This window comes from Triturus cristatus, chromosome 6, assembly GCF_964204655.1.
Source record: "Triturus cristatus chromosome 6, aTriCri1.1, whole genome shotgun sequence".
NCBI classification, from domain to species: Eukaryota; Metazoa; Chordata; class Amphibia; order Caudata; family Salamandridae; genus Triturus; species Triturus cristatus.
In genome coordinates, this window is record NC_140589.1 from 1948199095 (window position 1) to 1948212463 (window position 13369).

At 46.9% G+C, this 13369-nt stretch overlaps 1 protein-coding gene across 2 annotated transcripts in view; it reads left to right on the forward strand.

Moving 5' to 3' along the window:
- The window catches only part of LOC146822570 (NXPE family member 2-like), a 587680-nt gene that overhangs the window by 397582 nt on the left and 176729 nt on the right, over window positions 1-13369 (forward strand). For both annotated transcript variants that reach the window (XM_085613679.1, XM_085613678.1), the window contains exon 3: window positions 2907-3634. In XM_085613679.1, the coding sequence (XP_085469805.1) occupies window positions 2907-3634 (728 nt within the window). The remainder of the gene's footprint in view (window positions 1-2906; window positions 3635-13369) is intronic.

The following is a 13369-nucleotide window of genomic DNA, read 5'->3' on the forward strand; positions in this document are numbered from 1 at the left end:
CATCAGCCCCATCAGGCACCATGCACGTGCTAGCTAATTCTCTCAGTCGCGCATAAAATGTGACAATGGATTCTGCTGGTAGCTGCCTGGCTTGACGCAGCAGCAGCTCATAGTCGGGGTTCGCTAGCAGTTCAAAACGGGCTGTGAGCGCTCATTTCAACGTGGTGTAGGTGTTTGGTGGGCCCGCCTCAACCACGGATTTTCCCAACTTATGGACAGCTGGTCCCCTAAAGCATAGGACGTCTTCTTTCATCATCCAGGTCAATGGCAGCAAAGTAAGTCTCCAGGCGCTCCGCGCAGACCTTCCAGTTACGTGCCTGGCTGATGGAGGGACATCCAGTAGAAATGGTTCCACAGGGGGGTGGTAGACATAGCGCCAGTGTTTGGGTGTCACAGTTAGTGGGCGTACGATATTCCACTCCCAGGTCCTGGCTGCTGTGAGCTCGCACTGTCCCTTGACCACCTTAGTTGAGTATCGGGGTACGCTGATGTGTACTCCTCCCCCACTTGTAGCCATGATTCACGTGCCTGGTAAATGCTGTCCGAGTCCTGCTCGCTCTGGCTGGCTGATGGGCTGTGTGCTTTATTTTCTCTCCTCTTTGAAACACCCGCTGTCCTGGACGCTCGCAGCAATCACCGACCCCAGGCAGCTTCACATGTGAGGGAGCGGCTGTTTTCACTGCCTTGGGCCGGCTGCCGCCCTACACACCGCCTCTACTCTGTGCTGGATATTAGGCCACGCCCCTTGAACTGGATGGGGCAGAAACCACCGGTTGGGCTCAGGAGGATGTTGACATTTACGGGCCCCACAGGGAACGCGTCCCAACCGGAGTCGGGTGCGGGCTCCATCCGCCGGTCGCCAGTTGTTAAATTCACCGCACCAGACGGTTAACGTTCGCAAAATTGGGCCCTAGCCTGCGTTAATTAAAGAAGCCCACCGGATACAGTTATGTGGTACTTCGTAAGTGCTCGACCACACCTCGAGCCTCTTTATTTAACTCTCCACGTCCCAATGTCACAGTCATGACTATCGGGGCTCACGCCCAGAGGGGGGAAACACAGACGCCCCTCAGGCGGTGAGCGCATTGGTATACCATGCAGGGAGCACAGAACAAAGGGCCCTGAGGAGAGAAGACATAACAATTGCGCTGGAAATCAAGGCACAGTCGACCAAAGATATGGTAACGACGAGCCACATCAACACACGATGTTGCCAGGCTCAGAGCTTTGTTTGTAGGGGTGTTAGGTATGATCTGCCTGGAGTAACACTGGGAACAGCCAACCCTGGGGGAGTCAGCGCTCTAGTTGTTCTTACATGCTCCTGTCCCATTCTCCGTGACCTCTGACCCTGGCCTGTGTCAGGTTTCTTGGTAGCTTGAGGTTTTGTCTAGGCTGCTCTGTTCTTATGCAAGGCTCTGCTTATTCAATTCCCTGCTGAACCGCGTGTCTGACGGGTATGGCAGCGGATCATGAGATCTTGTGTGAAGTGTGAGTCTGTTTATCTGTGGCTGTCTGATGTGTGCTCTCCCATGTAAGTCCACACAGAGACTGCGTGCTCCTCCTCAGGATGACATGTTGTGTGTTCGCCTCTCCCATGTAAGTCCACACAGAGACTGTGTGCTCCTCCACAGGATGACATGTTGTGTGTTCGCCTCTCCCATGTAAGTCCACACAGAGACTGCGTGCTCCTCCACAGGATGACATGTTGTGTGTTCGCCTCTCCCATGTAAGTCCACACAGAGACTGCGTGCTCCTCCACAGGATGACATGTTGTGTGTTCGCCTCTCCCATGTAAGTCCACACAGAGACTGCGTGCTCCTCCTCAGGATGACATGTTGTGTGTTCGCCTCTCCCATGTAAGTCCACACAGAGACTGCGTGCTCCTCCACAGGATGACATGTTGTGTGTTCGCCTCTCCCATGTAAGTCCACACAGAGACTGCGTGTTCCTCCACAGGATGACATGTTGTGTGTTCGCCTCTCCCATGTAAGTCCACACAGAGACTGCGGGCTCCTCCTCAGGATGACATGTTGTGTGTTCGCCTCTCCCATGTAAGTCCACACAGAGACTGCGTGCTCCTCCACAGGATGACATGTTATGTGTTCGCCTCTCCCATGTAAGTCCACACAGAGACTGCGGGCTCCTCCACAGGATGACATGTTGTGTGTTCGCCTCTCCCATGTAAGTCCACACAGAGACTGCGGGCTTCTCCTCAGGATGACATGTTGTGTGTTCGCCTCTCCCATGTAAGTCCACACAGAGACTGCGTGCTCCTCCTCAGGATGACATGTTGTGTGTTCGCCTCTCCCATGTAAGTCCACACAGAGACTGCGTGCTCCTCCTCAGGATGACATGTTGAGTGTTCGCCTCTCCCATGTAAGTCCACACAGAGACTGCGGGCTCCTCCTCAGGATGACATGTTGTGTGTTCGCCTCTCCCATGTAAGTCCACACAGAGACTGCGTGCTCCTCCTCAGGATGACATGTTGTGTGTTCGCCTCTCCCATGTAAGTCCACGCAGAGACTGCGGGCTCCTCCTCAGGATGACATGTTGTGTGTTCGCCTCTCCCATGTAAGTCCACACAGAGACTGCGTGCTCCTCCTCAGGATGACATGTTGTGTGTTCGCCTCTCCCATGTAAGTCCACACAGAGACTGCGGGCTCCTCCTCAGGATGACATGTTGAGTGTTCGCCTCTCCCATGTGGCTCCGTGTTTGCACACAACCCTGCACAGATTTCAGGCAGCCATTGTCCAATTGTTCTTTGTAATGTGGGCCCCTGTGGTCGCTTCTATTCCTGCCCAGTTGCTGATGACAGTTAATTCCCTGTGACTGGTAATATGTATAGTTGTTCTTTCTCCTCTCATCAGTGTTGCAATGTCTCTTTAATTGGTGCTTTATGTCTCAGTCCCTCCTCCTCAGGTACTTTGGAGACGCCCCCTCCTGCCAAGGATCACTGGCGGAAAAGGATCGCCTCTTCTCCAGGAAGGGATCCTGCCCAACACAGACTGACCTTCAGATCAGGAAGTTCATGAGTGAGGTAGACCGGCTGGTACCCAACGTCACCTTCACGCACAAAGACAACACCACGTGCGCAGGGAAGAGCCGGACCTTCATCCTTGAGCCCAGAGCCAGATACTGCATCGGCGAGAAGGTGACGGTCCAGCTGGACATGTATGACTACCTGGGCCACAGGAAGACCTATGGGGGGGATGCACTAAGGGCAAGAATATACTCTCCGGATGTGAAAGCGGCCGCCTCTGGGACAGTCCAAGATTTCCACAATGGAACATACCATGTACACTTCACGCTCTTCTGGGAGGCAAAGGTCAAGATCTCACTGCTCCTCATTCACCCGAGTGAGGGCGTCTCGGCGCTGTGGAGGGCGCGGAATAAGGGCTATATATCCATCGACCACAAAGGGAAGTTTACAAGTGCAACCCAGGAGGTCATCACACAATGTGGGTTCGAGCTGCACAGCACGGAAGAGGTGTGTGAGTACCTGGATGAGAGGGACGAGGAGGCCTTCTACTGTGTCAAACCAGCCGGGCTACCCTGTGGATCCCTCACGGAACTCTCAGGAGAGCGGACGGAGCTCACCTACCTCAGCCACCTGGAACTCCAACTCTTCCACAGGTACCTGCCTCATTCTTGCACATACATGCCTTGTGTGTTGAAACATGTTGCTAGCCTACAAAAAGTTCCCTCTTACTTAACTACAAACGGAACCAAGTCTTCACTCTCCCAAAAAGATTAGGACAGTTAGGTAATGTAATTTGCTCAGGATCACACATTTTGCGATGTGAGGAAGCTAGGATTCAAATGCAGGTTTCGTGATGCCGATAGACTGCAAGCGATCTGACAATCAGCTACTTGTCTTGCTGGCAACAGGGACATCCTAAGGTTTTTGGGGCCCTGGGCCCCCCTGTTCGGAACACCTTTGGATTTATGATCCGATTTCAGCTCTTACAAGGCCTCTTTGGCCAGGTCACTGACAGTGTACAGGCACACTCGTCCAAACTCTGAGGGGCAGATTTACAAGAAACTGATGCATCTGTAGAGATGCGTCAGTTTCCCTGCACCAGTGTACAAAACCCTTGCGCCACCATGGACGCATCGTATTTACAATATGGCGCACCATGGGCAATGATTGACAGATGCATCAGGAATTCTGAAAAGTTGCGCATTGCTGAAGTCGTCTTACAATCACGACGCAACTCCAGCAATGCATGTTGACGCCTATGCTTATTGTGCTGCGTCACTCCCTACGCGTGCTCCAAGCAGGTGTAAGGTTTTGATGCAGTGACGATATCTTGTAGATTTCACTGCGTCAGTCCTACGAGGCTTTCCATCGTGGGTACGCCCACCCTGCATACATTATACTTGACGAAGGTATAATGTGGCGCACGTCTTTACAATCGGTACACATCTCCCTAGATGCATCACGTTGTAAATGGGCTGCAATGTGGCGCATTGTTAACGCTGCATCACAAAAAGTGATGCAACGGCGGCGCATAAGTGACGCAGATGGCTTTTAAATCTGCCCCTGATGTATTTACATCGAAAATTTCCTGGGATAGTGATGCATTTTCAATATTGTTAGTAGCACAGCAGCAGCCCACTCATATTACTGCAAAGAATCTTTTCATTTCTCTAATGTGAAGTCCTGTTTTGATGTGAAAAAACAACCTTTTTATGGATGTTGCATGAAAACAGTATTTAAAACAATCTATTTAAGAATTATTCAAGTTCATCAGGGCAAGGCTCTCTGCAGATCAGAGGTGGCTCTATCTGGGCCCCCCTAAAAGGCTGGGGCCCTGGTCCAGCCCACTCTGCCCATGCCTTAAAATGCCTCCGCCTGCCAGTGGTTTGCACCATCACAGGTTTGATTCTGTCCTCTACAAGTATGACAAGTGAACGCATGTTTGAGGGGCGTGGCACCCAGTAGCAATAACAACATAAAATGGTGGCTCAGGAATTGCAACATAACCTTCCTCTCTAAAATGTAAAAACAATGATCTACATTTCAAGACTGACGTCAGCAGGACAGGCAGTGCAAGGAGCACACCACTTGTGTGGAAGCGTGGGAAGTGGTCTCACCTGCCCTTTGGGCGTGTCATTGAACACTGATTTTATATTTCCCCTCATGGGAGCAGTGGTTTGCCAAGCACCCTACAGGCTCTGCTTGAACGCCTTCTAGGCACTGGGGACTCTTTCTCCATGGCACTCTCCCTTTGGGTAACTTGCAGTGGCATTCAGACGTCAGAGACGTCCGAGGCACCCGGGGCTTATTTACGAACCCCTTGTTCCTCCGGTGCATCCCTGTTCTTTTTATGATGCTCCAGCGGCGCAAAGTGCAGACCCATTTCTACGCTGCCACCAAAGTTACTTTGCATTGCTTTTCATGGCCTCAAAGATATGGTGTATATACGTCGCTGCGTTGCCTTACACTGCATCGAGGGATGGGGAAATTCCATGGGCGTTGCGATGGGTTTTCCCATGCACACCCATGGGGTTTGACACATTCCGAGATTTACAAGAATCTGCAAATCTGGGATTGCGTCAGAACTGTACGCCTCCCCAGAGGAGGCGTAATGAGGAGAAATATCTTTATTTCTCTTCGTTTTTTCCTCTTTCTATGTGTGCTGCATTCGGCAGCACCCCTAGAAAGTGTAAAAAAAAACCTCCATGGATTATTTTTGTGCAAGAAGGCATTCCTTTCTGCACAAAAACAATTCTGCCAACAACGCAGGCCCCTTTGCACCATGGTTCAAGGGTGCCTGCGTTGGTGTTATGCACCAAATTGGGCGCAGGTGCAGGCAGAAAGGACAGGAATGCGCCGTATCGTGTAAATACGGTGCAGTCCTGCCCTTTGGGATGGACGTGCAGTGCTGCCCTATGCCAATGCATTGTAAAGGTGGCCCTAGTGTTTACCCGGGTCCTCACCGCCACTCCATGCAGCAGGACCGATGAATGGCTTCTGCCACCATGGTGCCCGCTAGGCAGCGGCCAAGCCTTCTTTAAAGAGCCATTTCCACGATGACCCGACAGTATCAACGCAAGAAGCGGAGGCCTTCCTCAGGAGCCTCAAAGGAAGAACATTTACTTTCAAATTACTTTGAAACTCAAAATTATGGGGAACGGGTTTCTGTGCTGGCGTGCTTCTCAAGATTAAATGTCTGATTTCCAACCTCGGTGAAGGTTGCTTGAGAGAATAAAGCTATAAGCATCGCATTGGCACTAGTATTTCCATGGAGGCCGGCGTAGTTTTCATTGATAGGACCGATGTTTCCCTGGATGATGCCTTGAATAGAAATCTCTCCCAATAACAAGACAGGAGGTTTTGACTCCATTACAGACAGTGGGGCATATTTACACGCCCCTTTTGCCACCACAACGTCACTTTTGGAGACGTTGTGATTGCGGTAGGGGCCTTGCCTTATTTACAAGGCAGCGTTCGTGGCTTAACGCTGCCTTGTAAATAAGGCCCCCTTTCACGCTGTATTTAGCGTGAAAGGGGAGGGCAATGGGTGATGCGGAGGGCGCTACACCGCAACACCCATTCATTTTGATTCAGCCTCCTATTTACAAGGGTATCTCAAATATGGGGCAGCGCCAAAATGAAGACCAGAGAAAACCTGGTCTTAAACAGGCGCAACGAGGAGAAATGCTTTATTTCTCCTCATTTTTGCTGTTTCCATGTGTGCTCCCTTGTGCAGCACACATGGAAACAGCAAATTGCCTATGATTGTTTATGTGCAGGAAGGCCCCCCCTTACTGCACATAAACAATCATTATAAATAAATGCCATTTTGCAACTTCTATGTGATCTGCATCAACCCCTTCAGTGCCCCGCCCTTTCCCCCTCCTGTGCCGGGCCTTTCATTAGCGGGCGGGGTCCATGACGAGATAGTCTCGTCATGGGCACAGCGCAACCGTGCTCCATGATGAGACTATCTCGTCATGGGCATAGAAGAGGTTAAGCAGCACACATAGAAGTTACAAAACTGCATTTAAAGATTGTTTATGTGCAGGATGGGGGACCTCCCTGCACATAAACAATCTTCCTCCCAAAGCAGACACCCTTACACTAAGGTGCCAGGGTGCAAGGGTGCAAGGGTGCCTGCTTTGGCGCTAGTGAGCTGAACTCAGCGCCAGTGCAGGGGTAAACACAGGGGTGCGCTGCATTCTTGAATATGGCGCATCCCTGCATTTTCAGACTGGAGAAGCGTGGTCTTCGCAATCTTTGCTGGCTCCACGCTTCTCCATTCTGCTGTAAATCTGCCCCACAAAGGCAAAGATTATGATTAGAACTTCTTTATTTTATACTCCAGAAGTCAAGTATAAAATAGGATATCACCCAACATGGATGAAACAAAAAAGATACAAAATACCAGGCTAGCATTCGAGCAGCTGGATTGCCGCATTCTACCAATGAGCAGGTTACAACCTGTATAATTCTCTTTGCAGAGCAGCACATTTTGTCTTCTTTGCAAACCAGAAAGAAATATCCCAACTGAACATGTGCGAAATAAGATAACATTGAAGTCACGATTTGGGCCCTTATTTAGGAAGGCTTGCATCACTGTTGAGTCACTTCTTTGTGACGCTGCGGCAGCGTAAACAATGCACCACAGTGGCGCTGGGCTGTTTACATGGGACTCCTCCTATTTGTGATGACACATTGCCGGAGTTGCGTCAGTTTACAGATATCTCCGGCAATGCGTCATTACTATGCCACCAGATACGTCAGGATCCCTGACTTATTTGCATGATTCCTAACGTATCTACAGGATTCCTGATGTATGTACAGGATTCCTGACGTAACTACAGGATTCCTGATGTATCTACAGGATTTCAGATGTATCTGCCGGATTCCTGATGTATCTGCAGGATTCCTGATGTAGCTACAGGATTCCTGATGTATCTGCAGGTTTCCTGCCGTACCAGCAGGATTCCTGACCGGCAGGATGCCTGACATATCTACAGGATTCCTGATGTATCTGCAGGATTCCCGATGTATCTAGAGGATTCCTGATGTATCTGCAGGATTCCTGATGTATCTACAGGATTCCTGAGGTATCTGCAGGATTCCTGACGTATCTACAGGATTCCTGACGTATCTGCAGGATTCCTGACATATCTACAGGATTCTTGATCTATCTGCAGAATTCCTGACATATCTACAGGATTCCTGACATATCTACAGGATTCCTGACATATCTACAGGATTCCTGATGTATCTGCAGGATTCCTAACATATCTACAGGATACCTGATGTATCTTCAGGATTCCCAATGTATCTGCAGGATTCCTGACGTATCTACAAGATTCCTGATGTATCTACAGGATTCCTGACATATCTACAGGATTCCTGATGTAGCTGTAGGATTCCTGACATATCTGCAGCATTCCTGGCGTATCTACAGTATTCCTGATGTATCTGCAGGATTCTTGACTTATCTGCAGGATTCCTGAAATATCTGCAGGATTCCTGATGTATCTGCAGGATTCCTGACATATCTACAGGATTCCTAATGTATCTACAGCAATCCTGATGTATCTGCAGGATTCCTGATGTATCTACAGGATTCCTGAGGTATCTGCAGAATTCTTAATGTATCTACAGGATTCCAGATGTATCTGAATGATTCCTGACATATCTACTGGATTCCTGATGTATCTGCAGGATTCCTAACATATCTGCAGGATACCTGATGTATCCGCAGGATTTCTGACCTGCAGATTTCCTGACATATATGCAGGATTCCTAACGTATCTAAAGGATTCCTAATGTATCTACAGGATTCCTGACATATCTGAGGGATTCTTAATGTATCTACGGGATTCCTTATGTATCTGCAGGATTTCTAATGAATCTACAGGATTTCTGATGTATCTGCAGGATTCCTAACGTATCTGCAGGATTCCTAATGTATCTACAGGAATCCTGAAGTAACAGCAGGATTACTGACATATCTCCAGAACTGTTGACTTTTCTGCAGGATTCCTGATGTATCTACAGGATTCCTGATGTATTTGGAGGATTCCTGATGTATCTGCAGGATTCCTAACGTATCTACAGCAATCCTGATGTATCTGCAGGATTCCTGATGTATCTACAGGATTCCTGATATATCTGCTAGATTCCTGATGTATCTACAGGATTCCTGATGTATCTGCTGGATTCCTAATGTATCTACAGGATTCCAGATGTATCTGCAGGATTCATGACATATCTGCAGAATTCCTGACGTATCTGCAGGATTCTTGACATATCTACAGGATTCCTGATGTATATGCAGGATTACTGATCTATCTACAGGATTCCTGATGTATCTGCAGTATTCCTAATGTATCTACAGGATTCATGATGTATTTGCAGGATTTCTTACGAATCTGCAGGATTTCTGATGTATCTGTAGGATACCTGACATATCTGCAGGAAGCCTGATGTATCTACAGGATTCCTGGTGTATCTGCAGGATTACTGACATATCTAGAGGATTCTTGATGTATCTGCAGGATTCCTGAGGGATCTATAGGATTCCTGATGGATCTACAGGATTCCTGATGTATCTACAGGATTCCTGATGTATCTGCAGGATTCCTGATGTATCTACTGGATTCCTGACTTATCTACCGGATTCCTGACTTATCTGCAGTATTCCTGACATATCTGCAGGATTACTGATGTATCTACAGGATTCCTGACGTATTTGGAGGATTCCTAACGTATCTTCAGGATTCATGATGTATCTATAGGATTCCTGACGTATCTGCAGGATTTCTGATGTATCTGGAGAATTCCTAACGTATCTACAGGATTCCTTATATCTCTCCAGGATTCCTAACGTAACTGCAGGATTCCTAATGTATCTACAGGATTCCTGACTTATCTGCAGAATTCCTGATGTATCTGCAGGATTCCTAACGTATCTACAGCAATCCTGATGTATCTGCAGGATTCCTGATATATCTACAGGATTCCTGATGTATCTGCAGGATTCCTAACGTATCTGCAGGATTCCTAATGTATCTGCAGGATTCCTGATGTATCTACAGGATTCCTAATGTATCTACAGGATTCTTGACATATCTGCAGGATTCCTAACATATCTGCAGGATTCCTGGTGTATCTGCAGGATTTTTTAATGTATTTGCAGGATTCCTGATGTATATGCAGGATTTCTGATCTATCTCCAGGATTGCTGACGTATCTGTAGGATTTCTAACATATCTACAGCATTCCTGATATATCTGCAAGATTCCTGATGTATCTACAGGATTCCTGATGTATCTGCTGGATTCCTAATGTATCTACAGGATTCCAGATGTATCTGCAGGATTCATGACATATCTGCAGAATTCCTGACGTATCTGCAGGATTCCTAACATATCTACAGGATTCCTGATGTATATGCAGGATTCCTGATCTAGCTACAGGATTCCTGATGTATCTGCAGTAGTCCTGATCTATCTACAGGATTCCTGATGTATTTGCAGGATTTTCTTACAAATCTGCAGGATTTCTTACGAATCTGCAGGATTTCTGATGTATCTGTAGGATTCCTGACATATCTGCAGGAAGCCTGATGTATCTAGAGGATTTCTGATGTATCTGCAGGATTACTGACATATCTAGAGGATTCCTGATGTATCTGTAGGATTCCTGAGGGATCTATAGGATTCCCGATGAATCTACAGGATTCCTGATGAATCTGCAGGATTACTGACATATCTAGAGTATTCCTGATGTATCTGCAGGATTCCTGAGGGATCTATAGGATTCCTGATGGATCTACAGGATTCCTGATGTATCTGCAGGATTCCTGATCTATCTACAGTATTCCTGATGTATCTGCAGGATTCCTGATGTATCTATTGGATTCCTGATGTATCTACCGGATTCCTGACTTATCTGCAGTATTCCTGACATATCTGCAGGATTACGGATGTATCTACAGGATTCCTGACGTATTTGGAGGATTCCTAACGTATCTACAGGATTCCTGATGTATCTGCAGGATTCCTAACTTACCTGCAGGATTCCTGATGTATCTACAGTATTCCTGACTTATCTGCAGAGTTCCTGGTGTATCTGTAGGATTCCTAACGTATCTACAGGATTCCTGATGTATCTGCAGGATTCCTGATGTATCTGCAGGATTCCTGACCTGCAGGATTCCTGACGTATCTGCCGGATTCCTGACCTGCAGGATTCCTGACGTATCTGCAGGATTCCTGATGTATCTGCCTGATTTCTGACATTTCTACAGGATTCCTGATGTATCAGCAGGATATCTGATGTATCTACAGGATTCTTGGTGTATCTGCAGGATTCCTGATGTATCTAAAGGATTCCTGATGTATCTACAGGATTCTTGATGTATCTACAGGATTCCTAACGTATCTGCAGGATTCCTGATGTATCTACAGGATTCCTAACGTATCTACAGGATTCCTGATGTATCTGCAGGATTTCTGACCTGCAGATTTCCTGACATATCTGCAGGATTCCTAACGTATCTAAAGGGTTCCTAATGTATCTGCAGGATTCCTGATGTATCTACAGGATTCCTGACATATCTGCAGGATTCCTAACATATCTACATGATTCCTGATATATCTGCAGGATTCCTGATGTATCGACAGGATTCCTGACATATCTGCAGGATTCTTAACGTATCTGCAGGATTTCGAATGTATCTACCGGATTCCTGATGTATCTACAGGTTTCCTGACATATCTGCAGGATTCCTAATATATCTACAGGATTCCTGATGTATCTGAAGGATTCCGGATCTATCTACAGGATTCCTGATGTATGTGCAGGATTCCTGATGTATCTACAGGATTCCTGATGTATCTACAGGATTCCTGACCTGCAGGATTCCTGACATTTCTGCAGGATTCCTGGTGTACCTGCAGGATTCCTGATGTATCTACAGGATTCCTGATGTATCTACAGGATTCTTGATGTATCTGCAGGATTCCTAACATATCTGCAGGATTCCTGATGTATCTACAGGATTCCTAACAAAACTACAGGATTCCTGAATGTATCTGCAGGATTCCTGACCTGCAGGATTCCTGACATATCTGCAGGATTCCTAACGTATCTACAGGATTCCTGATGTATCTGCAGAATTCCTGATGTATCTGCAGGATTCCTGACATATCTGCAGGATTCCTAATGTATCTACAGGATTCCTTATGTATCTGCAGGATTCCTGATGTATTTACAGGATTCCTGACATATCTGCAGGATACCTAATGTATCTGCAGGATTTCTAATGCATCTACCGGATTCCAGATGTATCTACAGGATTTCTGAAGTATCTGCTGGATTCCTGCCATATCTGCAGGATTCCTTATGCATCTGCAGGATTCTTAACATATCTACAGGATTCCTGTGGTATCTGCAGGATTCCTGAAGTATCTGCAGGATTCCTGATGTATCTGCAGGATTCCTTACACATCTGCAGGATTCCTAATGTATCTACAGGATTCCTGATGTATCTACAGGATTCCTGACATATCTGCAGGATTCCTAACATATCTGCAGTATTCCTGATGTATCTGCAGGATTCCTAATGTATCTATATTATTGCTGATGTGTCTACATGATTCCTGATGTATTTGCAAGATTTCTGACGTATCTGCAGGATTCCTAACGTATCTACATGGTTCCTGATGTATCTGCAGGATTCCTGATGTATCTACATGGTTCCTGATGTATCTGCAGGATTCCTAATGTATCTACATGATTACTGATGTATCTGCAGGATTCCTAATATATCTACATGATTCCTGATGTATCCGCAGGCAGGATTTCTGACGTATCTGCATGATTCCTGATGTATCTCCAGGATTCCTGATGTATCTGCAGGATTCCTGATATATCTGCAGGATTTCTGACGTATCTGTAGGATTCCTGACGCATCTGCAGGATTTCTGGCGTATCTGCAGGATTTCTGACGTATCTGCAGGATTCCTGACATATCTGCAGGATTCCTGACGTATCTGTTGAATCCTTGCGACATGGAGCACCGTACTATAAAATGGCTCATCCATGATGTCTCAAGGATGGTGCTGTGAAAGGTGTCGCATCTCTGTTTGCCCCAGCGATGCAACACTTCACAAATGAGGCCCCAATGTCTGTGATCCTTGAAACGAAGGAAGATGAGAACAAAGTTGTGGAGGTCGACGAGTTCTGGCATCTTCGTGACTGTGAAGTCAGCTTCTTCCTGAAAGAGCTACCGACCCTCCATTTAAGCTAGGAAAAAACAAAAAAAAGACTGTAAAATTGTGCTTAAGTTGAGAGGGATAATCTACGCCTCCATGTCTTTATAGAATCCAAAAACTACT